At 46.2% G+C, this 25,931-nt stretch overlaps 1 protein-coding gene across 4 annotated transcripts in view; it reads left to right on the top strand.

Annotated features, from left to right (window-relative positions):
• The window catches only part of LOC142587012 (protein-cysteine N-palmitoyltransferase Rasp-like), a 54,067-nt gene that overhangs the window by 21,758 nt on the left and 6,378 nt on the right, over positions 1-25,931 (top strand). For 3 of the 4 annotated variants that reach the window (XM_075697885.1, XM_075697883.1, XM_075697884.1), the window contains exons 6-10: positions 4,489-4,719; positions 10,803-10,918; positions 16,410-16,616; positions 21,983-22,018; positions 23,943-24,144. In XM_075697885.1, coding sequence (XP_075554000.1) covers positions 4,489-4,719; positions 10,803-10,918; positions 16,410-16,616; positions 21,983-22,018; positions 23,943-24,144 — 792 coding nt within the window. The remainder of the gene's footprint in view (positions 1-4,488; positions 4,720-10,802; positions 10,919-16,409; positions 16,617-21,982; positions 22,019-23,942; positions 24,145-25,931) is intronic. The other variant, XM_075697886.1, reaches the window with a different exon arrangement.

Here is a 25,931-nt window from a genome sequence, read left to right as displayed (position 1 = left end):
AGATCAGCATGTTAGCTACGAAAAATACTAGTCCTCGCGAAAGGAAGTAAGTGAAATTAATCATCCAGGAGTAACAGGAGTCCGGCGCCTTGAACGGGCTCCAATCGGTACACGATAGCCATTCTCAGTAGTTCCAAAAACCAACTATTTCCCTGACCCACTGCCACTCTATTCTTCTGGCTTGCCCTTCCCTTCCACCTGCTTCGTTAAACTCGCCGCCTCCTCTCTCCTCGAATTCACACAGGAGTAACACAGAGTGTTCACTACAGGTTCACGAGGGAGGTAAAGCTTTATTTGCCTAGCATGAGTAGGGAAAGTGCGTTTGCGACGGTGGTCATGATATTCGGGAATCGCGGCTAAACAATACGTCACAGGAGCCAGAGCTTTCTCTCTCATTTTCATGCTAATTAGTAGTTCAATTTATAGCCTATTCGTATCGTATATTACGAGCAATTGCATCGACTTTGACGCCTTTCGCGTCGACACTTGATTGACACTTTCTTTCGGTTGACCAAAACAGATGGGACGATCCGGATTTAGTGCACTCTATATGGCGCATTGTGGTAAATTTTCGGTTATATTGGCGCTAATTAGGCTAGTACCGTTAATCTTACTTCACAGTTATTGTCGATTCTTGTGTGCACTAGCGAAGCCGCCTTCCAGGCACCATTTCTTCGCAAGCCACGCTTAGTCCATGAGAACTAGCTTCGGTTCCCAAAGTCTGTGGTACGACGGCTTTGCCGCAACATGCCTATATCGAAGGCGGTGCATGCTTTACAGGTTATTAGTGCTAGGTCAATAATTTTCCACTCTATTGGTACTAGTTACGCCTGTACCGTTAATTTTGCACTTCTCAGAGACTAATTCTTGTATTGTCATTGTGGTATATTTCGTTCCAACACATTGTGTGTACTCTTTCGCTAACCTACATTTTGACACGATTTTCGACTCTATATGACGCTCTGGAAGGGCCAAATAGCCCTTTTTTCTATACGGTTACAAGATACCGAGATACCAATACGCCAAATACATGTGATGTCAAATAAGAAGACCCAGTATTCCGAATAAACCATAAGGCTGTCACGTCAGATTAGAGTGAGGATATAGTTGCGAGGCCTAAACTACCTAAGCTGCACAGTGAGCTATGAGAAACGTAGAAGTAGCGGGATATGAATTAGCTATGTTTTAACATGGACAAAACGCACTGACCATGAACACTTTTGCACACCAACTCCACATATTTCGGCTGTTGCGCCCAAGAACCAAACACGTGACATTAAGCTCACCAACTGAACATCATATAGCAACTGAGCCACTGCGAGACACTGCAGCACACTGCTTGAGCTACTACGCCTTATATGACCTTGGTAACATTTAGAATTTCAGCTTCTTGGCGGAACCTATCAAAAATTTATAGGCACGTGACAGAACGTAAAACAGAAGAGGGTGCACCAGTGTGGTCAATGTAATTCAAAATATCCTTTGCGGATCTTTCAAAATCCGAGACTCTGACAAATCGACGACAGTGAAGCTTCCTATACCAATATCACACAGAAAATTTGGAGCGCGATTACATCTTTTTCGCAAACTAAGTAACACTACTAATCAAGATCCAGAAATTTGATCCCGATCGGACCTAATCGCGATCGAAAATACCCTGTGTGTTGGCGTATTAGGCCGTTCTGACACCCTCCGTATGTCTGAGGGATCTGCTTTGCCACTGCCCGAAACCTACCCAAGCCTGTGCAAGCCGTTCACTAATCCGGTGTAAGTTTCTTCAAAAGCCTCGGAGCAGCCGTTTTTGGCACTTCCATTGCATGCGCCATAACCGACACACGTTCACGTGATATGCACCGCTTCTAGCGATGTCGCTTGTACGCTCTGCGGGCGTAGTCACACGGCTGCTCCAGGATTGCCTTGCTCACGACTGCCTTGCACACTATCCTCCCATATCGCCTGCATGCCTAATAATCGGCGACTCTATCTGAAGCCGCCTTGTATGCTGAGCAATGCCGCCAGCTCGCGCTCTGACTTACCTCTCGAGACCAGGCCAGCTGGAAAGACTTTCACGACCGAAACTCCTCTTCGCCGTCATATTCACCTGGTCCATTGATCTGGATGCACGTTCCCTTCTCCGCTCCCAGCCTTTACACAACCGGCTCCCCGAACGTGCACCAAATACAATCAACCACACGTTCAGATGAATGTGCCATTTATCACAATGATCAAGCGACACGAAAGTGGTTCAGTCAACGACCGAGCAGGGCGAGCACGAGCATCTACAAGTCTACTTTCATGTCTTTTGCTGTCTCATGCGCCACGCGAGTTGTGCATGAGGTAAAGAGACCTCTTGAGTAGCGTGGGCTACTCGCTCAGATAGGTAAGTTGCTCCGTATAACGTAAGGTAAGCCTACTATGATGTTGTATTTCTTTTTGATACGAAAGCGTCAAATGGATTTTTGAGCGAAAATGCCAGCGTCTGTTGTCTGGCAAAGCGAAAAACGGCCCCCAAGTTCCCATTGGCTTTGATGCCACGGCAGGAGTTCGCCTTGACTGGACAGAGCAGGCGAAAGGGTCACGTGCTACCGCGATAGCGCACCCGTCTTTCGCGGGGAGAGAGGACATTGCCGCGACGCCTCGTCACGCTCGCTCTCGGAGGCCTGTTAATCTTAGGCGCTCGGTAATCGGAGCCTCGGTAATCTCTCTAAAGAAATTAATGTAAAAAAAACAGAATAAGTTCTAATGTGAAAATGTTGGCGGTAGTGAGTTCCGAGCCTGTGATCCCACACTCAGAAGCCTTGTGTCTTACTCACTGGGCTAAACGAGCACCTCCTAGACAGCACGTCTGTGCACTAGCCTTTGTGACGCCATGCTATGTGGACCCAAATTTTGATTGCGAAGCCCGTTGTGACGAAAGCGCCGACGTCGAAATCACAGCGGCTTACTCGAGAGCTTCCACATTAGATTATATGGCAATCGGGCAAGGTAGCATGACGTCACGGATCGAAGTGCACCGGCCTTGCGCTATCTAGGACGCGTTGACAAAGCGTCTCAGCGCGCTTGCTTGCGCGCGAGCAGTTCATCACTCGACCGACCACTCAGTGGCGTTCAATTGTACATTATAGCTTTCGCATTCACAATTCATAGGAAGTGCTTAGATGCCCTGGGATCTTTATGATTGTGTAATGAGTGTGCATACGTTTGAAATTTAATTTAATTCGTATTTTAACTCACGGCTAAGTCTGACGTCACAGGAACAATCATTTCGTTTTTTTTCTTTTTTTCATTCTAGTCTATACTTTTTGAGTAAGTTTCATCACTCACAGCACCATATCCCATATAAAAGTGAAATTGGGAAGCAGGATGCACGTGCTTTAAACATCTCCAATTGATCCCTCAGATCAATCAATCAATCAATCAGTCATTCAGTGAGTCATTCAGTCGTCTATCTATCTATCTATCTATCTATCTATCTATCTATCTATCTATCTATCTATCTATCTATCTATCTATATATCTATCTATCTATCTATCTATCTGACTGGCTGGCTGGCTGGAATCTTTATATGCTGACTACATCTAGCGGTGGTTGCTGGGTCCAAGATAACGCGCACAAGTGCCTGCGCGGCTACGAAGACGTGAAAGACAGAGCATGTTGGTTTTTGCTGGCGGTGACGCTTGATCAGCGCAACAAGCTGCTCTGGATGCTTTAGGAACCTTACTAAGAAAAAATGCTACCGTATATTTACAATAGTATTGTGTTATTATGATCATTTCTTCTCTTATAGTTGTCATCGCTTTGGATAGTTATTTGAATGAGATTTTGTGTTTGTGTGTGTATTTGACTCTAACGATAGTTTTTCTTTCGCGTTGCAGCACTCTGCCAACTTCTGCAACTTTATTCTTTTCTCCTTTAAGGTAACTATTCGTGAGGTCGTCATCATCGTCCTTTAATAAACCCTCAAAGTCTCAGAAGGCATCAGGGGGATGTAATTTCCGAAATGCCTATGAAAGCTACAACAATGTTTTATATCTATAGCTTAGACTATGTGCCAAATTTATATTCATTTTCCCGTACCTTTGTTTCAATTGTGTCTGCCTCGCGTTTGGCGGTGACCTGCTAAATGGCTGAAAGGTTGCCTTTCATTTGTATAATCCTCCTTGAATCATTGCACAAAAGCCTGCGACAGGCTATACTTGAACTTGAAGAAGGAGGTACCACCGAACACACAAAGGACGCGCATGCAAGGAAAAGTCGTTAACGCGTTACACACGGACGGACGCTGGCTATACGCCATACTTGTTACGCTATACTTATACGCTGTACTTATTGCCAACACATCAAATCCATACCTAGTAAATAAATAAATAAATAAATTATTAAATAAATAAATAAGACAGCAGTTTACTTTTGCCGGAGAGGAGCTCTCGCTTCCCTTTACATAACAATCAATGGGTCCATATATACGCTGTCCCTTTCCTTCGCAGTACGTCTATAAGAATTACGGGTACGAGGCTCACATACTGACCTACATCGCCTTCCACTGGAACATACTGCGGTGCCTTAGTTTCAGCGTGGACCTAATCCGCGCTGAGCGAAGCAAGCCCGAGGAGAGTCGCACCAAGTGGCCCCCGTACTGGAAGACGTTGGCCTACGTGATCTACATGCCCACGGTGTACCTGGGACCGCTTCAAAACTACGATGACTACTCGGCACAGGTACTGTGGGTTTGTAATAAGCGGCGAAAACAGCGATGTTTTGCCAATGAGAACGAAAATTCAAGCGTATAGTCAAGTGCAAAAGTGAAAGCACCAGATTTGCCGCTACATGTCTTTTTTCTTCTCGGCCTAGACGTAAAGGCAGAAATCAAGTGGACTGCTCACGTGCGCTTGCTTGAACAGCGCCTTTCTTTTATGCATTTTCACGTTGCAGGGATGTGATAGGAGCATCTGTTTTTCTTTTTTGCGCATGCCGCAGTCTGTAGACTTTTCTATTCGACTGTACAAATGTGAATCAAGCTTGTCTCGAGTGGCCCAGTGACCGGCTGCGGGCTGGCTGCGTAGCATGCCGCCAAAACTAGGAGTCCTATTAACAAACACGCTCTTGCATGAAATCAGTTCGTAAGAGCATATTCCAGCCAATCGCAATGTTGGACAATTTATTGGAGAAGGCGGTCGGTCAACGGCGCAGTGCGCTCACGAACAAAAAAGCTTTGATTCGGCCACAGCTACTGAGCGGCTGCTTCGGTGTTAAAAGACGTGGGCCCATTCACAAATAGCTCCTCACATACGATTGTTCGTAAGCGCTCATCCCAGCGAATCCTGATGTTGCACATCTTATTAGCGAAGGCTGCCGGGCCGCCAACACTTACGACAAAAAAATCCGGGAACACTTATAAACACTTAATATGAGTTGTGAATGCGAAAACAGAAATGACCAATTCATCGCTCCTGAGCGGTCCTTCGAGTTGTGAACCCTTCGCGGGCAAGCAAGCGCGTTCAGACGCTTTGCACGTTTTGATTTGGCCTTACAGAGGCGCACTTAGAACACAGGCGAGTGCTTGCGCCGACCGGGAGCGCGCAAAACACAGGCTTCCAAGAGCGAGACCAAGGGTGACGTGGCGTCGGGGCGATACGCTCTCCCTTCGCGCATGCGCACTAACAAGGCGCCAAGCGTGCCCATTTGCCCTCTCTGCTCCGCCGAGCCACGCTCGTAACGTGCCATCGCAACCAACGGTCCTTTCGGTGCGGTTTCGCTGCTTGAGAATACAGACACCGGCTTTTTCGCTCAGTGGACCATCTTACGCTTTCGCAAGGAAAAGCTTTTGCGAGTTCAGCCCCTGCTTAGTATGTAGGGCATGGACGTAGTATGAGGCGTGACAACGCGGGAGCTTATGGCGGCCTGTGCCCATACTTTTTTTCATTCATTTATTTACTTTTTTAGCAAGATATGGCGTCCGAATCGGCCGCCACTTTTATTGGGCAGTTTTAGACAAGTGTGAATAACATTTATGTAACTGCACCGTAGAAGAGAGGGAAAGGAGCGAGCATACAGAACTTTCGCACGCGCGCTACTTTAGTCGTTGGCAGCCTGAAAATTCAGTTCGCAAATTCGCCGTTGTCCAAGACGGAGGGAACTTGTATTAGAGTGCAAACCAATAACGGTTGCACACTTCCGTGACATTATGGCGGAGGCGAGTTTCTTTCCGTTTTGATGTCTATTGGGAACTGTGTTTTGGAGCCTGGCGTCACAGAGGGCTGCTGCAGAGCATTTTCTTTGTGAACAAAGCTTGTAATGGTTAGAGTGTCATCCAGTATAGTTTACTGAAGAGTTACTGCTGCTGTAGCTGCTGCACCGTAAGCTACTGTTGTAGTCTTCGCGATGTGCGCACTTCGTTTCGCCAGACAAAAATATTTGCCGAACCGTCAAGCACTCTTCCGTAAGGTATGTAATGCACCGTGGCTAGAACACTCTGCTGATGAGAAAAAGTGGAGCTAACGCAAGATGCAATTTATAATACTGTGTGTAGTATCCTACGAGGAGCAATTTTGGCATTTCAAAAATAAAAATAAACATACTCATTCGCACAGCGGCCGCATTATACAGGAACTGAACCTATTATACGTGTTGATCATTTTACAAGTTTTAAGATTTTTTAATTCATAAAAAACGCCTCTCTGAGATTAAACAGTTCTACCTGTAGCTGGTTTATTCTGGCCGGATTATTCAGAGAGGCGGATATTACTGGCACGAAAAATGGAAACAAATATTCAGCTGATTATACAAATTCACTAATTGCCGTCTTCATTATTTACTTTACGACACATATTGCAATTTAGGAACGGCAGCCTGTGAATTTAAAAAGCGTATCTACTTAATATTAATTTCTAGAATGACACTGGTCTGGATCTTATAAGTTTAAAGTGCGAACGAAGAGAGGGTGGCAAGAGAAACCGGCAAAGCGCTTGTTCGTGTTTCTTGTCGTTCTGTCTTCGCTCGCGCTTTGGACTTATTAAACTGCGGAATATCAATTCGGGCGAAACTGCTACTACACCAGTTTGGAGTAACGCACCATCAATATCGCTGTGAAAATTCATCGTTGTACTATTTACTTCTTTAACGACACGCTCCTGTATGCACTGAAGCCCAAAAAAATTTGAGCGCCCATGTATTCTGTCCCATACTTTGGGAAATAGTACATCGAAACTGGTGTCATCGTGGAGATTAATCTCCAGTGTTTACATTTTGCTAGCTCAGAGGCTACAAATCGTTAATTACAATCTGTTCTGGAAAGTAGTTACCAAGCTTTCTTGTGAATTTTTGTTAATTAGTTGAATACGTCTTTCGATTTATCGTTCTACAAATTTTCGCCTCCTTCCAGAATAATCCAGCTCAAGCAAAAGATTGAGTAAACCTGGGACAGGCTATTTTTTTATTTTCCGGAAAACTTAAAAATGATCACCTCGCATAACGACTCTCTTAATTTTCGATTCTGTTTGCTGTCTGTCATTGCATGGCAGGACGTTACGGCACTGTTATCCCCACTATCGGCTGCACGTTGCGATGGTAGTTAATAAAAGATGAAAATCAATGAGTGAGGGAAGCAACATTGTTATGAATGCCTGCAGAACGGTTAGCCTTCGCCTGTTAGGGAGGCGTCACCGTGACGCGGCCATGACGTCTTCGTGGCGTGTGGCGCCTCTACTTCGGCCGCGGCCGCACTACTCCCTTTGGTCGACCGCGCCTGCCCCTCTTTTGGGGTGGCAGTCTCCCTCTGGTATCGCTCGGTCGTTGCCTTTCGAGGGCCGCCGAGATCTGCCGTACTGCCTGGGTTTGGACATCTTAAGCGCTGCACATCGTTGCGACCTCGAGCCGCGGTGGGATCGTTGTTATTGTTGCAGCTTCGTGCGGGTTCTTGGCACAGTCCTATAGAATGTGAGCTGCAGTGGCTCTTTCCTTTCGGCACACACAACACACGTCACTTACATAAACACTTGGACACACGTGCCTCATCAGCACCGGGGTGAATACGACCCCGTTTGAAGTTGTCGATATAAAACTGCTTCCGTACGGGTCAAGCCCAGATGAGGTGGCGGCATAGTCCTGCTCTCTAGTCTGTACCACTTCACAATTTCATTGTAGGAGCTCATTTTGTCCTTGGTTTCCCACCACCACGACGGGTCGACCGTTGTAGCCGCGGCATGGTTGGTTAGTCCTCGCGCCGCCGCACTCGCCGTCTCAGAAATCACTTTATCACGACACACCAATTTTCACTCGCGAGATTTCCAAGAAAATCAATAGAAATTATTTATTACATAATACCGTACCAGAACTAGGTTAGGAAACGCTTTCTTTATAGTATGAAACCAGACTAAATATAAAATAACGATCACCTAAACAGCTCAATGAACTCGGTTTCCGAAAGTGAAGCAATACATGAACTGAAGGTTTCAAAATTCGGAAATAAGCTTGCTATTAAATTTGATATTCTATGGTAATTTTCGTATGAGAAAACCAAAAAGAAAGAAGCCCACTAGGGAGACGAGGAAGCTGAGAACATCAGAACGAGTTACGTGTCACGTTATTCTTTCTTTCTGTTTACTTGTAGAAGGACTGACTGTTCGTCTTGTTGTTCTGGCATTCTGAGTGTGGTACCTCCGTTATTGCCAAAATTTCGGAGATACATAAAAAAAGAAGAAAACAGACAAGCTCGTCGCGCTTTTTTTTTCTCGGTCCACCCCTCTGCGCTAAGTTACCAAAAAGTGAGTTACACCAACGGCACGCTAACTCTACTACGTGATGTTTGAATAATAAAATCGCGTTGCCGATTTTGTACCCACATTTTATTCGCCTTTGCTATTGGCTACTTGCAATGATATAAATACACGATTGGAGCATAGGTGCATTTTGTTGATAACCGGTTCATATCTAATCAGGGGTGAAGCTTTAATGTTGTTCCAGTAGATATAGCCTGCTTGAAACGGATATAACTTCCCTAACGCATTATAAGTGTTCCAAATATAACAGCTTAGTGCCCCAATGAAGTGTCAATGAGACAAGTGTTGATTTTTTGGGACTTGCCAATGGTGTGAGTGAAAATTGACAACTTGCAAATATACTAGCCGTTCATTAGGGTATGTAGGTCTAGAATCACACCGTGATAGTTCACTTCCAGAAAGCACATAAAAGGCGCTTCAACTATCCAAATGAGGTAGCCATAATGAAGCTAGTCATCCTATAGAAATAATTAGATATTTTTAAACTAAATACGTTGCTTATGGCACTTTCATTTACCCAAACTTTTTTAGGAGCTCCCTACTTTATAGAACAAGCGAAAGATAATTTACCTAGCAGGCACGAACTTAAGAAACTTGAAGGTTTCTCGGAAAGTACCGAAGTTGAGAAATTAGTCCCAATCCTGGGACTGAATCTAGAACCAACGCCTTTTTGGGGTGGTCATTCTACCATTTCTGTTTACCAAGCTATTAACGATCACACAGCGTGGACGAATTTAGCGACAGTTCGAATCAAATAGGCACTGAGTATGACAAATCAGATCGGCTAAAATCCACGGTGCTCTTGGGGACTTCTTAGTAGCTTCGTGTTATTGCTGGGCGGATAGCAATTTTAAGTATGAAATACTTTTAGCTTCCCGTTTTCGTCGACTTTCAAGTGACCTTGACTTAGCTCCCAGAGCTGTTATCCGGACACTCAAACGAGAACATCCGGGAAACCACTCAAAACTTCAGGAAATTCGGCCTACAACCCTTTGTACAGGACCGAATTAAACCCGTTAGGTACTGCCCATACTAGTTACACGAAATATTGCTCCTGAATTCTTCCTATTATTTGCTAACAATGTCACTCAACCGGTAACTTCCAGTAAGCTAAGGTTTTATTTCTCACTTCGTACAGCGACATTCAAACGGCTCATACAGGGCACCATACACTTCGCTGTCATCTTTTGCCGCTGAAACAGGGTGCCTGCCCGCGCTCTTTGGAAAGCCGACGGTCCATTAGTTCCGCGGTGCGACTATTGCGTGGCCTCGAGAGATGGCGCCACGCTGCGTGGCACCTGCTTCAGGCGCTTCTATCCGTCGCGGTGGCTTAGCGGTTATTGCGCTGCGCGGCGAAACGCGAGGTCGCGGGATCGAATCCCAGCTGCGACAGCCGCATTTCCATGGAGGCGAAATGCAAAAACACCCATATCTCCTGCATATGGCGCATGTTGAAGATAGCCTGCAGGGAAAAATTAAACCGTAGTCCTCCTCTATGGAGACAGACAGACAGACAGACAGACAGACAGACAGACAGACAGACAGACAGACAGACAGACAGACAGACAGACAGACAGACAGACAGACAGACAGACAGACGGACGGACGGACGGACGGACGGACGGACGGACAGACAGACATTTAATGAAGTCCTGAGAAGCGCCGCACTTAGCGCAGCACCGCGTGCCACTCCCACGTGGGGACGGGGAGGCCTAGCCTCACCGCTGTTTTGTGGGCTTTCTGAAGATCCCGGAGTTGTGGGAGAAGCACGGAACTCTTGACGGCAGAGCTCCACTTCTCCTCGGTAAGTTGATTGGGTCACCGTAATGAGGGGCACAGCCAGAGCATGTGTTCTAAGCTGCTTACCGACCCGCAGTCCGGGAAAATAGACTCGAAGGTGTGAAATCCCTAACACTTGTTAAATCAGCCGCGTGAGCCTTTCGATGCTTATGCCGCAGATGCGATGAACGCCTAACAGTTAAATCGGTCTTGATATTTTCACAAAGATTTCAAACTTCCTACAGATAGACAAGCCGAGGCCACCATGCACTCCACGCGAAGTAGGCGCCGCCATCTTGGGTGTGCTGCGGAGCGCGGTTCACTTTCTTCTGATGGAAGTCATGACCCACTACCTCTACAGGTGAGTTCCGCTTTGTGCATTTTTCTTATATTAGGGCTGCTTAACGATACCTGAACGACGGAGGGAAGGAAGCACTTTTACGCCCAAGCGTACATGTCCCGTCTGTCAAATCGGCGATTATTATGTTTGTCGCCGCGCGGGAAGCGAGCGCTGGAGCGGGAAGGCGCCTGGTGGTGGAAAAGAGAATATCCGCGTCCGCCTCCTTTCCGTTTGTGTTTCGAACCTGTAATGCACGCTGTAGATGTTCGAGGCGTCTGTTATTTACACGTGAACCAATATAGGATTTCCCTGTGGCACACCAGGCGTCGCACCATCGATATCAATGTAGTGACCGCGTTCGCGCTCTATTCGTTTGTGCTTCGAGGCCGCGGTGCTCTCCCTGCAAGTTCGCGACGTTGCTTATTTGCACGTGGTGTCCTTAATCAGAGAGCTCAAGTTCGAATAGTGCATGTATATGCATTGTTATATCAAAACCTCTTTGTTGCTTCAGTTTGCAGGAGTGGACCTGACCGTCTGAACTCGTGAGAACTTCTGTGAGGATTCGGAGCTTCTTCATTTGTCGGGGTGAGATCTTAGAATGGGCGACCACGATGTCACTTTCCTTTAACTCGAAGCTGGTCTGGTGCTTACGAAATCAGAATATCGCAGTTGCAGCAGATGGCCCTTTCGCCATCGCTTCCAGAAGTTGTCAGTGCACGAGTAGCTTCATATAGGCATGTCGATGAATGGCATCTGCTCGCATCGACTTGACGGTGACTTCAGCTGAATCGTATGGTTTGCTAGTGAACCATCGCCCAACAACTATATCGGTAGGCTTTAAAGGGCACGGTCCTCCTTCGTCGGTCTCAACGAAAGTTAGAGGAGGCCTTGAGTTGATCACCACTTCGACCTTTGTCAGCATGTCGTAATTTTTTCAATGTTGACGGAGGCTCTGTAAGCATATTACGCAGCGAAGCCTTCACTTATTCAACCAGCTACTCCCACCATACATCCCACAATGAAGTATTCGGCACTATAAGGATCCCTTATATCCGGCTGTTGAGAGGTGTCCTGCGCAACGTCGTTTTCTCCTGACATGTGAACGATCATGTTTAGGTTTGCCGACGTTTTTCGAAAGGTACATGCATTGTCCGAATATATAGCGCCGTAGACGTCATGCTGGAAACGAGCTCCAGATGAATTGCTAGTCTAGCAGCACACGTAAAAAGTTGTTGGTTCACCAGATTTCGACTGGAAAATTGGAAATCAAAAAACGATTGCGTCAAGATGGTGCAAAAACTACTGAGACCTGAGCAAATGTTTCGACGAAAACAATGTTGCAGTGATTCGGAAACATCGGACGACAGCGATGAACGTTTGCAAAGGGTCGTCACCCGAGCTGAAACTTTGCGACATCGAGCTGAAATCGCAGAGCAAGCAGGTGAAAAAGAAAGTTGAGCCAAAGCCACAACAAAGTTCAGCAGGATGTTATACTCTTGTTACACGTGAAGGTGAAGGCCTGCTTGACACGTGGTAGTCCATTAAGTCATATGATTGGAGGGGTCAGACTTCTTGCAAGACATGACGAGTCACCGTGCAAAGCAATCGTATGTCGCTGTAGGTCCAACTCCTCAACTGCGAGCAATGCGAGCATTTAATTCACTACCTATAGGTTCTTTCGTTCTCTTTCATCCCGCCTTTCCTTCTTTCTTTCTTTCTTTCCTTCTTTCTTTCTATTGTTCTAGCTATACTCTTTCGTTCTTTGTGTCTTTCCTTCGTTCTGCCGTTTCTTCATTCATACTCAGCCATTGCATCTTTGTTTGATTACAGGAGCATGAGCCATTCTGATGATATTTTTGTCTCACTAGTCAGCCTGGGCATCCACAATACTTGGGAGGAACTAGTAGAGGCCCACAAGACGAGCCAGATAGAGCGACTCACGCTCACCAGCACGGGTAGGGACATGCTAATAAGACTGGGCTACCCAGTCGCATATGAGTCCACAAAACAGCGGCTTCCTCTACCCCTGAGGGAGAACATCACGGCGGCCAGCATACCGAGAAACAAGCACCCTGAATACCACAGAAAAATGAGGCGAGCGAGAGTGAAAGCTCTACGTAAGGCCTACGAAGGACCAAAACAAGGAGTAGTCCGATACACCGACGCGGCAAAGTACAACAACAGAGCGGCCCACGCTATCAGAGTGATCAACGGCCAAGGACAAGAGGTAGCAGCGGCCTCGGTAAGCACTCCAGACATCGACTGCGCGGAAGAAACGGCGATAGCCCTGGCGGCCACTATGGGCCAGCGAGAGGAAGATCAAATCGCAATCATCACCAACTCACAAACAGCATGTAGAAATTACCAAAAGGGCCGCATTTCCAAACAAGCCCTGAGCATCCTCGAAAAACTAGACAAGTTTCCAGAACTGTACATTGTCTGGGCCCCGGGACACGAGTCGCTGGCGAGTAATGTAGCCGCTAATGCCACTGCCCGAGATCACATTCTCCGGGCTATCCCACCGGGTTCACGAGCGCCGGTAGACCAACAAGATAGCGTCCCGAAAATATACGCCGATATCATGAGCCACTACAGACTGGGTAGGAGGATCTATCCACCCCCGCATCCCAAGCTCACAAGAGAAGAGGCGGTGATCTTCCGGAAACTACAGACCGGCACATTCCCGCACGGCACCCTATTACACGCCATGTATCCTACGAACTATACTCACAAATTCGTCTACTGCTCTACGCCCAATACCCTCTACCACATGGTATGGGAATGTCAACAAAACCGATCGACACCGCCCATCACCGGACAAACCGTCGAGCAGTGGGAGGCTTAGCTGACAAGCTCGAGCCCTGAAGACCAGCATCGCCTGGTGAGCAGGGCCAAGCTATCGGCTCAGGACCACGGCATCCTGGACTAGGGACGCCGCCCACCTCGAACGATTGTACCGCCTGCTCATTTCTACTAATAAAGTTTAGTCCTCCTCCTCCACTGGACTAGACGCCGCTTTTTTGCGGGTATGAGGCATTCAATGAGGGACTTAAGGCTTTCGCCTTAAAAGGGCAACGTACCATTTCGCGCAAAAAGCGGGCCGTCCAAGTACAGACGAACAATTTCGAAAGGGTTTGTCGGCGTTATCCTGCAACTTGGCAAACATGCTGTTGGACCACTTCCTGCGCTGGCAGTGAAATGTTTGCACACAAAGCGACTTGGGAGTGGCCTGCACATGCTGACGCGCGATCCGAAGGACCTGAATAATGTTTTACCGTACCACAGCAGTCATGTATTACCTTTTTGACTAGAATACGTGCTCGACAAATCTAGTACCGATCTCGGAGCTGCATAAGCGCATCGTGTACGCCACCGTGCAAGACTTGGTGGCGAGCTCTCAGGACAAACAGAGTTGAGCAAAGATGATTTGCTGGAAATATTAATCGGTGCTTCACTCCTTGCGGCGAATTCATAAGCTGAGGCAGCCCGCCGGCTCTGAGGATGCTATCAATATATATGAATGGGTGGAGATCGGCGATACGTGACGTGGATTCCACTGGTCGCCCTCGTGCTACGCTATTGAAACCTGTAGAAAAGTCCTGCTTTCGTACGCACTTAACGCAGTAGTATTCAGCACGCAGGACTTCTGTTGCCGTCAGATTGCCCGCTTTTCCTTTCTTGTGTCCGCTACAGTCCGTAAATCTTAACAACCAAGCTGTGATCCTCAACAGGCGCTGAAGCACGCTGAAATGCCCAATGTCTACGATTGAATTAGAAATTCTTGCTGCCGTTGCTGCATGAACTTCTGCTACCTCGTTTTTCACGTCGCCGTGAACGTCCAACAAAGTGAACTGCTCTAAATAACACTCGTTGACTAGTCCGTGTAGCAAGTTAGGACTGCGCCACCGTTTCATGCTGCAAGTCACTTTGTCAAGGCTACACCACGCGTCATAAGATCAGATGAATTCTCAGATCCGAGTCAATATCTCCACCGGGATGGTTCTGCTCTTTACGTAATCTCTGTAATTCGATTTGCCATGAACTGCTTCTATTTTCTTTCAGCAGTCTCCTCTAATCACCGACAATACACTCATGTAGTCCGTGTACATGGGGCACTCAATATGAATGCTACTAAGTGCATTGTTCCTGTAGGTCAGCAGTCTTGCATGGACCAAGACACCTAAAAGCTCGAAAGGGGTGTAGAGCCACACGTGTATTGGCGATTAGCAAAATCGGTTATCCAGCCACGTCTGTCACTGCGTGAAATCGCCGCGGCGTAGTCAGCTGTTAGAAAACATCGTTACTTTTGTGTGCGCTGCAGGCTGGTGAGTTAGTACAGCGTCCTGTTTGTGTGTTGGTATATGGGATTGGAAATATTTGTTCGGGTAGATTACGGCGTTGTTTTCAGCATGAGGCCTTTACGCCTCCGACAATAGGTCTCTTGCCTCTTAACGGAGTTGCTGGATGATTTATGGCACTGAGAGTTAAGGTTGCAGATAAGGGTCCTAAATAAATGGGTAACCCTGTAGAAAATAGTTCTAGTAAGTGGCTGTCTGTTTAGAAAATAGCCCATACCAAACAAAACAAATGATCTAAAGAATACATTTCTTAAAGAATGAAGCAGTGAAGCATTTTAATAGCGGATAGGGTTTTCACATGGAATAATTCATTTATTAGAGGGCACACAAATACGTCACAATATACTGATCAAGAATGTAACTGCTCACCACAACTTAGCCCGTAGCTCTTGAGCGCTAAGAAATAGCTTTGATAGCTTTTGCATGATTTCTCTCGTATTCATAAAAGATGCTGGTTTGAATGGACACTGCACTTCAGCGACCGAAGGCACAAAGAATTCTTGCTTAAGAAGTATTTCTGAGTCGTTATACCCGCTTTCTATAATATGTTTCCTCTCACCATAAGCTGGCTTTTGTTCTTACAAACTTACCCAGCTTAAGAAATAATACCTACTCTAGGAATGTTATTGGGAGGAAATGTCTGCCAAATGTGAGGTCAAACACTTTCTTTGGACCAATCCCGCAACACAATATACAAGAAAGACATTTGCTGGAGCATATGGTGCAACCACTTATGAGTAACAGATCACACCGTATAATCACCGTATGGAAACACAGAAGCACCGCTGGGGAATTCACCGCAGAAACCGTCCTCATGCGACTGACTTGAACGGACTTAAGAAACGATAAGCTCAACATAATTTTATAACACAGACAAACAACGCCCATACCCTGTCATGGCCGCAGTGTCATTCCTTATATTAATAGAGATCTTATTTATTGATTCACACATTATAAAACGAGGTCACCTCTCTTCGACTCGTCGTTTTGAAGCACACTTCAAGTTTCCTTCCTTTTGTTTGTGTGAGGTGATCGGGCTGTCTTGGACAGTAAAACGAAGGTTGCGTAAGGAGCGCGAAAGCCTTCAAGCAATACACCCCACCACAGGTCCACATACAATAGTAAAACCCTGACTTGGTCACTCTAACACGCAGCTCGGCCATGTCCGAGTGGTCCTGGATGGTCGGGAAGCTGGATCCCACCAGCCTCGTCGGCTTCGGCCTTGCCCTACTGTTCTTCTTCTACGTTCACTACACGTTCGCCTACGGCTTCGCCGGTGCCCTGGCCCGTGCCGAAGGAATCGAGATCCCGCCGCACCCCAAGTGCATAGCGAGGCTGAACCGATGCTCTCAATTCTGGAGGTGAGTCTTTACTAGCCCAATAAATAGAGGTCACAAGAGAGCAAAAAAGTTCATTTGTTCTACTTGAAGCACTTTTCCGAAAGTCTATTCTCACTTATCATGGGAGATGGACTGAATCATTAGCAAAGACAGCGAACGGAAGCGATTGCTTGTAACGCAGCGCTAGTGCGTTTGTATATCGCTAGAGATTTCAAAAGCGTCTCGAATATTTGTGCCGTTTCAATTTTTGTGAATATTTGTGCTGCTTTCATTTTTTGGTTTCTTAAGAATGCAGTGCTCCGCACGCTTAAAGACAAACTATTAGCTAGTCCCGAGTGGTCATCCTTTAAATCTCGCGACAACACGACGTACTGGCATTACAACTCCAACTCCGTCTATCACTTGTGCCTCTTTTCTGGCCTACCAGTACGCCTGTCACAATTCATGAGTGATTGTTGTGGAATTGCAGACTTGCATATCACAAATATAGCTTGACATTTCCTTGATGTGTCTATCAAGGTGTGCATGTGATCCGCATTTGCATGAGAGAAGCAGTTGTTGCATCAGTGCGCGTATTCACAAACCATGTCTTAAGCTGTTTCACATTATGCGACTTTGCTTGCGGTTTCGCACTAGTGAATTCGCAAGCGCGGCCAATGTCGGCCCCTGCGTGTGTAGGATTTTTTGAAGTTCGGTGGAGTTTGAAATAGACACTCAGGGCGTTGATAGGGAAGCGAAGGGAATGCGCATTTCCAGCTGCATCACCGTGGCATGCTTTCTTTTTTATATAAAAAAAATAAAATACGGGGTTTAACGTGCCAAAACCACTTTCTGATTATGAGGCACGCCGTAGTGGAGGACTTCAGAAATTTCGACCTCCTGGGGTTCTTTAACGTGCACCTAAATCTAAGTACACGGGTGTCTTCGCATTTCGCCCCCATCGAAAATTGGGCCGCCGCTGCCGGGATTCGATCGATTCGATCCCGCGACCTCCGTGCTCAGCAGCCCAACACTTATTTTTATAGAGTGAGGAAGGTAAACACAATAATGCTTCATAGGAACAGTTAATGTTCTTTTTCTTGCTTTCATTGTTTTTTTTTAAATATTACAGACGCCGAAAATAATCCAGCATACCACAAGGCCCTTCGCAGATGCGAAAATCGCAGCCGCAGGGATCGGTATATATGTGGCGCGGCTGTTAAAATTTCGCATTTATGAAACTAGCGGTTGCGAAAGACACAGCGCAACATAACTGCATGTGAAACATACATTTTATAAAAGCGTATTCATACTAATGGGCCCTGGGGCGCCCGCATTTCATAAGTTATAGCACCCATTGACCTGATCATGAGACGGTCGCCGTAGCGTTTGCTATTTGCGGGCGACACATACCGAGGAGAAAGCACGTCGTCTCAAAATGACAATGATGAGAAACCGCTATCCTTCCTATAGCATTCGATCATGGTTTCGCGTCATTTTGTGTAGTAAGGGCACTGAGAACTGAAATTTACGACGGAAATTAAGAAGGTCATCACTAGTGCTTCAACCCGATCCTAAAATTTCACCCACCGCGGTAGCTCACTGACAGTGGCTTTGCGCTGCTGTGCTCGAGGTGGAGTTTCTGATCGCGGCCACATTTACATGGCGGCTAAATGCAAAAAAAAGGAAACACTCGTGTACTTAGAGTTATATCCACGTGAAAGCACCCCTTGTGGTCAAATTTATTCCGGCGTCCCCCACTACGGCGTGCTTGTAATAAGTTCGTACCTTTGGCCCGTCATACCCAAACACAACTCTACCTCAGCAAATTGGCAGGCCTTTCCCGTTGGACAAGATGTGGTAGTATGGGCAACGCCTCCTAGATAGTAAAATGGCAGTGAACTTCCATGCATGACGTCATACAACGTTTCCCGACTGCTATTGATTTTAACGGGGACGTTTCCGAGTAAGCCGCGCTGATTTTCACGTCGCCGCTATCGTCACGCTGGGCTTGGCAGTCGAAATGTCGATCCAAGTAGCATGGCGTCACAAAGCAGAGCGCACAGGCCTGCATTCTATGAGGCGTTGGTATGGGACGCGTGTGACAACTTCAGAAGGCAACGAAAAGTGCTGCTGCGATCTCTGAAGGGCAACCGGACTGAGCGAACCGGCTGTTACACAACGCTCAGATTCCTCGTTATGTCGGTGACTCCACTGCAAAGTGCAGAACTGCCAGTAGTCAAAATTGATCCCCTGTCCTGCACTATGGCCGACGCATAATCCATTTTACAGTTTAGGGACCACAAAACAATAGACTATATATATATATATATATATATATATATATATATATATATATAGGCTCCTGGCTTTCTCTCCTTTCTTGAGTTTTCCTCTCCTTTTCCTTTCCCTCAGTGAGTCTCAGTCCTGGCAAACTTACCTATCTTTAAGTTATTCTCTTTCTTCGGTCTATTTGAATCCGCATTGCTTTCTCCAACGAAGTCGCCTTATTCTTGCTTTGGCTAACTCTAAATAAGCTGCTCCATCACGCCACAAAAACAACCCTTCGGAAAGTTCCGCAAAGGTCATTTTGTAAGAATTTCGCTTAAGCGTGAGCCACTCCACCGCCCTCACTGTGTGACACGTCACTTGGCTGGTAACAACTCTAAGGCCAAGCAACATTCCTCTCTCTCTCTCCTTTTTCTTTACTTTTTTTCTTTCTACAGGAACGACAAAGTAATTTGGTCTACGCACAACGTAGTGGTCTTTATTAATTTGCCACAGTCGCAGCCTGATACTGGAAAAGAAATCAATATTTTTTGTAACAGGGATGAGAAAGGCGTTAACGAAAGTAAAAAAAAAAAGAAGAAAAAGCCCGCGCTGCGCCAAGTAGTCGTATGTTTTTTAGAGGTATGAAACCGGCGCAAGGGGAAGCGTCATATTTTACCTTCGCGTAGGCGTGAATAATACGCCAAATGAAGAAAACAGGGCTACCAGTAAAGTAGATTAATCGGAGATGATACTAGTCAGAATCTTAATATACATGTGTAGTGCATGTTTGCAACGGCACACCTCATCACACCACACCACACCGCACCACGCCATACTGCGCACAGGTGCATATGGACGCAATGGTTTACTGTCACAGACAGAACCTCATTGCATGTCTAGTCTCGGTAAAACAGCTCTTCGCATCGGGCCGGACTCTATCGTTACGCCGCGGAACACGCGGACCGCTGGCGTTGAAAAGAGCGCTCAACGCCAAAAGATGACAATCAAGTGCCCCGTATCTGCCTTTGGAACGTCGTTATTGGAAATGATGAATAAAACGTCAGTGTGCTAGAAGTTACAGCTTGAGTGATATTGTGAAAAACATTAGGATGAACTCGGAAGCAATATTTTTTGTAACTTGCTCGGGAAGCACCCAGCGCATGTAATGCGGTCTTGTTTGGTTGCCCGGATTGACTCATGTTGCTGTTCTCGGAACTGGCCCGGATAGTCTCGTTTGTGTGCGCGGATAACGGCTATGGCTTTTGGCTGAAAGTAGCTTGAAGGTCGCCGACAACGGGAGCTAAAAGCACTTCATGCTTTGAAAAGTACTGGCTCTCCCGTAATCGAGAGTAGAAATAAGCATGAAATGGCTACCAGCAAAGCCAAAATCATAACGTGGGTGTGTTGCAGGTTGGCAAAGGCGCAGCCCAACAACACCACGCCGTACAACGCCATACTGTGCACTAGTCCATATGGACGCAAGAATTTTCTCTCACAGACAGAACCTCTTTGCAAGTCTCGTCTCGATCGAACAGCCATAAGCGGCACATCTGACGATGCTGGTACGCCGTGCGATAGCCGGACGCGCCACGGGACTCAGGGGACTGCTGCCGTTTAAAACAGCACTCAGCACCAAAGATTACAGTCAAGTGCATAGTGCCCTGCGTCTGCCTTTTGAATGTCACCTGATTGGACATCACAAATAAAACGGCAGCGTGCTACAAGTAATAGCTCAAGTGGTATCCCGAACAAACATTAGGAAGAACTCGGAAGCAATATTTTTTCATGCGAAGCTTGTGTTGGCGCACAAGCGGCGTTGTAGTGGTCACGAAATACAGCGCCGTTGCTCCCAGAGCAGAGAACCGGCGGGAAAGGGCGCTTTGATGAGTTGACAGTTGCGCCGGCGCCGGAGCGTGAGTCATTAGCAAGGATTCCAGCTCCACAGGCGCGCGCTCACGCCACTCGCGCAACCAATCAGAGCCGTTTCGCTTCCGCCTGGGAGGGAAAGGGCAGGAAAGGGTGGCGCGCGCCCTGCGCCGGCTTCGTTTTTAGTCTCGGAAAGCGGTTGGGACGGCAGCGTGTTGCGCATTCCCCCGAGGAACAGGCTGCATTCGACGAGCGATGTCGAGAACTCGTCCGTCAAAGGGCTCGCCATCGGCGCGCCAGACCAAACGTTAGAGCTGCCCAAGCCCAGGCAATCCGACAAAAACGAGAAGAAGGTCCCAAGCTTAGGGAGCCGCAGGCCGAAACAATCCGGCACCGTTACCTGTGCTTTACTTAACCGTAACGGTCATGTGCACGCCGGACAAAATTAGCTGACCGCCCTTTTTTCCAAGGGGAAGGGTTGGTCTTTTTTTTTTACTTTTTCGGGAAGTCACTAGCGTGCGTAATGCTCTCTTGTATGGTTGCCCGGACGATATCCTTTTGTTCTCACTACTTGTCCGAATGTTCTCGTTCGAGTGCCCGGATAACGGCTCTGGCTTTTGGCTGAAGGTCATTTGAAGGTCACCGGCAACGGGAGCTAAAAGCATTTCATGCACAAAAATTCTGCTGTATTAGTAGATTCCCTGTCTACGATACAAAAAACATCACTGTTATCTGCGGTTAGAGGCTTGCTAAATAGTAGTATATCCCCGAAAGTGAAAGAGCGGAGGCGCGGCCCCCTTGATCATGGCACACCCGCCTGCCATGGCGTCATTGATTTTCACAGCGTCTGCTTAGGTCAAGTTATTTTTAAACTGGTAAGATAGAGCATAATCTAGCTACAGACTGCAATTGACAATTTGTAAGAACGAAGAAGTCCTAGATGCTAAAAAAATTACTTTGAAATTCGCGAAGTCGGAGCGACGGTTCTGAACGAAATTTGAAAAACTTTTCGCTCACTAATTTTTCTTCTAATAATCGGCCTACTACCACAAAGTTACCTAAAATATTGGACGAATGAAAATTTTATTAGGGTAAAGAAATTTAATGCCTACCTTTAGCTTCTCTTTACCGATAGACTGTTGAATAGCGGAGGCCTCCGCCCGCGAGCCGCTGTGCTTCCTGAAAATCTGCAGTGCCATGTCACTTTCTTTTTTGTGTCTATAATATGAGAACGTGTTTGATAATATTCTCGTGGCCTACCTTTATTTTAGGTACTTTGACAGAGGAATGCAGCTATTCATTCGAAGGTACGTAAAACTCACTTAACCTTATAGTCAGCTATTGGTCGTTTCAAAAGAAAATGCCAAAAAAGCGTGAAGCCCCATATTGCCGGCAGATCTTCCATGACATGCTAATTTTTGTATCTCTTCAAACTTCTGTTTGAGAATATTCTGAAGTCGACGTGAAGAGTTCTTAACTTCGCTGTTGGGAGCGAAATGAACTTTCTACACATGTGCACATAGCCGTGCTGTTATTGAAGAGACTCCTTCGTTCCTTCATAAAATTCAGTGTGTGATACGCGTACGTTTTCTGAACGTCAGAACCTCAGAGCCAATCCCAGAGATAATTTACCTTTATTAATATTTAGTTGGGAACAGAAATTTAATTACAAATACACAAAAGCAGGTAGGTTTCTCCCTTCTCAACAGTCCGGACCACCTCGAGTTCTCAAAGATCACGTAAAATACTTGAATAGGACAATTTGTTTCCAGAATGGCTAGCGGCACGTTAGAAGCGCCCTTATAAAAACGAGTCCTTGAAGTTACTTTAGCATCGTATGTTATTTGTTTCTAAGTGTATGCAAGATAAGCACGGCATTTAAGGGGGAATATAAATATGAATAATTTTCCAGATCGCTTTTAAGCATGAAAAGTATGTATATGAGAGTAACAATTTATGTATTTTTTTCAGGAAATGCTTGTGTCTAACGAAAAGCATTGGCAATGTGAGAGGTTGTGGTAGAGGGCTCTATACAAACTATAGCTTACTGAGGTTTTTATTGTTGACCCAAATGGAAGAACACGAACATCTTTGCATTTCCTTCCTTATTAGAATTTTGTGACTCGCGCTCAATAGAGAAAGTCTAGAGACAGAGGGGGAAAGTTGGGTAGATTATGTTGCAAAGCTTGTAAGGCGACAAGAAAACTGGTTATAAAGCATGAAAACGAAATAACAACAGGTAGTGCGCAGGCTTATTTGCTCGTATTCCGGCGCATGCTACTACGCGCTGCATCTCGAGCAGGCTTTCTCCTGTACAAAGCGACAACGGATCTTGAGTTTTCGCTGCAGGCGCGGTGGCTTGACCACTTCGGGCAGTTTCACGAGCGACATTGCCTACTGACTAACCTTGGACGTTAACGAGCACAATATTTGCTTCAGCATTGTCTTCCAGCAGAACGTTTCGTTGGGCTAGTTGGTGCATCTTGCTGAAGTACTAAAGCTCCAAACAGACGACTCAAGAAGAGACGCCTAAAGCGCTCGTCCGTGTCTCTCCTTGTGTCGTCTGTTTGGCGCTTTAGCACTTCAGTAGCGTTGCCTTCATAGCAGTGCCATAGCTTCACGTCCAGCCGAAACTTCACACCTAGTGTGGGATTGGCCAGGGCTCACTAGGCATCGACGGAAAACTAACCAAAAGCTTCCCGCATCGCTATGGCCGGCAATATTGCAACATTGGATAGAGCCAAGCGGAGAACTCTTAATCAGCGTAATCATCATCATCATCATCAGTCTATTCTATGTCCACTGCAGGATGAAGGCCTCTCCCTGTCATCTCTGTTACCCCTATCCTGCGACGCCAACCGGTTCCAAATAGCGCCCGCGAATTTCCTAATTTCATCGCCCCACCTAGTCTTCTGGCGTCCTCGACTGCGCTTCCCTTCTCTTGGAACTGGAGAACGGAAAACACATCTTAGTCTTATCCATGTGTAACATCTTCCAGAAGCATAGGTGCTCGCGTAATTTATGTATTTCTAAAATTTTTCATTTGTACGTAATGCCACCCCATAGAAATGCTAAGGCATTAGGGGGTACACGAGGCCACTCTTTTAATATAAACCAACCCCCTTTCCCTTCCAAGTAACTCCCGAGACGGTAACCACCAAGAGACGATGTCGTAACCGTGGATAGCAAATAAAAAAATTTTACCATTGCCACTGACTCGTTCCCCGGCAGGTATTTCTACGAGCCCGTGGTAGGCAAACGCAAAGACGCTGGGTGGTTACTGCTGGGAGCTGCGACATCATTCGCCTTCACCTGGTTCTGGCACGACATGAAGAAGGCGGACGGGATATTTTGTGCGCTCAGCCTGCTCGGCATCGCCCTGGAGGTACTAGTAGCCGAGGTCAGGAAATTGGCGTTCGCCAAAGCGCGCGAGGTAAGTTCGAGAACTTCGCGACTATTCATGGTGACGAGCCTCGTCTCCTTGTAGCAATTGGCGTGGTTACAGTAACGGTGTACACTAAATCTAACTAACTAACGGTGTACACTAACTAACGCTGTACACTAACGGTGTAAAAACTAACGGTGTACAGTAACACCACCGTGTACACTAACGCGGCGGTGTTACATTAAATAAACTAATGTTTGGTGAAAGTCTAGACATTGAAACAGGGGAGAAAAACGAAGGATCACGAGATTCGCTGGCAGTAATTTTTTTAAGCGTGGAGATCTCTTTCTCAAGGAAAACTTTTGGTGAGACCTTTACTCCAGGAAAACTTCACCTAAAATAATTTAATTAGATTATCGTGTTTTACGTGCCAAACCACTTTCTTATTGTGAGGCACGCCGTAGTGGTGGACTCCGGATATTTCGACCACCTGGGGTTCTTTACCCTGCACCTAAATCTAAGTAGACGGGTGTTTTCGCATTTCGCCCCTATCGAAATGTGACCGCCGTAGCCGGGATTCAACTGTGCGACTTTGTGCTTAGCAGCCCAACACCATAATCACTAAGCAACTACGGCGGCTCAGATTTACTTGCCGGTGCTGTGAAAGCTATGGGACCGAAAATAAGTGTCTCCCTACGCAACACGAAGGATGTCCCTAAATTTAGCTTTAATTTTCCCATTTCCCCGGTTTAAATAAATTCTGCTTCATTTATTATTACCTTAACACTGTCATGGGAAATAGTACATATTAAAAAAGCATTGTTCAGTTTGGAATAAAATATTTTAAGTTTTATTTCGTTTCCCGGTCAGCGCACTACACTTCCTGCCGACTTTTTTTCTACAGCCAATATGGCTCATGCTCTCGTGTCCTGGAGTAGCGGGGGCATGTTCGTCGCCGAACGTCAACACTAAGTATGTCAGAATAAAAAAAAACATTTCCCAAGAACCTAGTGCTCACAAACTTGTGATATTTCTATAGGGCAATTGCAAAGGTAAAATTAATATTTCGGCATATTATATTGAACATACAGGGCTATTCTCGAGGTTGTCAGTATAGGAAATGGGTGTAGACAGCATGTGAGGAGAACCGAAACTGGAACCGAAATTAGCCGCAAGCGTCTGCAGTACTTGAGGGAGCAACGCGATTTTTTTAAAGCTTTGGCCCCCCTCCCCCAACTCTCCTACGCTTCCCTCCACTGGCAAGATAACTTGTCTTCAAGTATAGAAGATCTGGGAATGTTGTTCTACGACGCCTTAACATATAGACTGTCTAGTCAGCGTAGTCACCTCAGTCAAACGCTGAAATACAATGTCGTAGGGCACATAACTGCAGTGACAATTTATAAACATTTTGTAAACTATATAAATCTGTCTCATCGGAAACCTCCTTTGCAAGAAAAGAAAAACAGCGTCCAAATACAGCATCACAAGAAAAAAAAGAATATGTTAAATTTTTTTTTGGCTTTCTCGCCATCTCTTGCGTACTTTCATGTTCCTCAGGCGACGAAAACCAGATATTCATTTGCAACTAAATTTATTATCGGGGAAGACAATCATTGCTGTTTATTAACCCCCTCAAGTGCTCACGCAATGGCTTGGCTGTGGTGAAGCGAGTGTTGATGGTAACGACTAGGAAACACGAAACTTAAGCTGATTAAAATGTGTGTGAAAAGCGCTTGCTCCGGTGTCCACGAACACATCCTTACGCTAAAATTGTCCGTACAATCCTGTGGCAACCAATCGAGTTGAGAGACATATTAATAAAGCGAAGCGTT

The sequence above is a fragment of the Dermacentor variabilis genome, chromosome 7 (genome assembly GCF_050947875.1).
Source record: "Dermacentor variabilis isolate Ectoservices chromosome 7, ASM5094787v1, whole genome shotgun sequence".
Lineage (NCBI taxonomy): Eukaryota > Metazoa > Arthropoda > Arachnida > Ixodida > Ixodidae > Dermacentor > Dermacentor variabilis.
The sequence above is the reverse complement of the archived record's forward strand: the minus strand, read 5'-3'. Positions and strand labels throughout refer to the sequence as shown.